This window comes from Dendrobium catenatum, unplaced genomic scaffold (genome assembly GCF_001605985.2).
Source record: "Dendrobium catenatum unplaced genomic scaffold, ASM160598v2 original_scaffold_112685, whole genome shotgun sequence".
In the NCBI taxonomy this organism is placed as follows: Eukaryota; Viridiplantae; Streptophyta; class Magnoliopsida; order Asparagales; family Orchidaceae; genus Dendrobium; species Dendrobium catenatum.
This window is the reverse complement of record NW_021431120.1, coordinates 133,544-134,941: the sequence shown is the minus strand read 5'-3', so window position 1 is coordinate 134,941 and position 1,398 is coordinate 133,544. Positions and strand designations below refer to the sequence as shown.

Sequence of the window (1,398 nt, the reverse complement as noted above, 5' to 3'; positions counted from 1 at the left end):
AGCCAGGAAAAAAGAGGCTTCCTTGTATCTCAAGGAGATAGTTAGAGATCATGGTGTTTGCTTTGTGAGATTGATGGAGACCAAGTTATCAAGTATTGATAGAATTGAAGTAGATTTTCTTATTGGGAAGGATTGGGATTACTTTCATTTCCTAGCTATGGGTACTGCGGGTGGCATTTTGGTGCTGTGGAATACAAGGATTGTTTCTTTTGCTATTGAAAGAAGTGCTTCTCAACTGGTGATTGGATCTCTTTAAACACCTTCTTTGGGTGTGTTGAAAGTGGCAACGATATACGGCAGTAGATGTAATAATGAGAGAAGGAGCCTTTGGAGCATGCTTGAGACAAGTTTGAAGGATTCGGGTCCTGCTATTTTGGGGGGGGGGGGGACTGGGGGGGGGGGGACTTCAACTATATCTTAAATAAAGAAGAGAAGAAGGGTGGCAAGCGGTTCTTATTCTCTAGAGGGCCTAGAGAGATGAAAGAATTTTTTACTAATGCAGATTTTCATGTTGCAAGTTTTGTTGGACCGAGTTTTACTTGGTGTAACAATAAGGAAGGCTCTTCTAGAATTTGGGAAAGGCTTGATAAGTGTTTGCTTAATTCCTCAGCTTTGCATTTGGTGCCATTTGGTAAAATTAAACATCTTGCATGGGTGGCGTCGGATCAGAGCCCAATTGTGTTTAATTTGGATGTAAGAAAGATCAACAGGAACAAGAGTATTAGAGTCGAAGACACGTTGAGGTCTTACCCGGCTGGTTGGAGCAATGTTCAGAATTCTTGGAAGAAGGCTGATTTCGGGGAAGAAGAGGAGGTGCTTCATAGAAAGTTGAAGAGGACATTGAGAGCATTATTTCTCTGGAATAAGAATAAATGCCGTGATTTATATGAACTATTGGAGGAACTAAAAAGTAAAATCATGGAATTACAAATTAAGGAGGCTGCGGGTTCTAGGCTTGCTAGTGATGATTTGCTTATGCTTAGAAGGATGATTCATGAGTTGAATATAACTGTTAGAAGACTTTCTACTTAGTGGAACCAAACAGCTAAGGCTAGATGGTATGAGGAAGGTGACTCCAACTCAAGGTTGTTTCATAATTTTGCTTCAGCATGTAGGAATGCTAATTAGATTCGATAAAATTAAGAATGTTAATAACAATCTTGTGGACGAGGATGATCAAATGAGCAAGTCTTCTTACAATTCCTTGAGACAAAGTGGGAGTATAAAGATTGTGAATTATCTGGTTGGTCGTTGCCTTTAGAAAAATAGAAGTTGAATGAATGTGGTGTTGCATTGCTAGGTCCAGATTTTACTATGGAAGAATGTAGGAGATAAGTTTTTCAGCAAGGGAATAATAAGTCTCCCGGAATTGAAGGGGTGACTACCTCCTTTTTTAAA

The 1,398-nt window shown here is 39.6% G+C and overlaps 1 protein-coding gene across 1 annotated transcript; it reads left to right on the top strand.

The window, feature by feature from the left end:
• Positions 1-477: 477 nt before the first annotated feature.
• Positions 478-1,032, top strand: LOC110107538. Its single transcript, XM_020837813.1, has one exon. It carries the CDS (start codon positions 478-480, stop codon positions 1,030-1,032), a length of 555 nt encoding a protein of 184 aa, XP_020693472.1.
• The last annotated feature ends 366 nt before the right edge of the window (positions 1,033-1,398 follow it).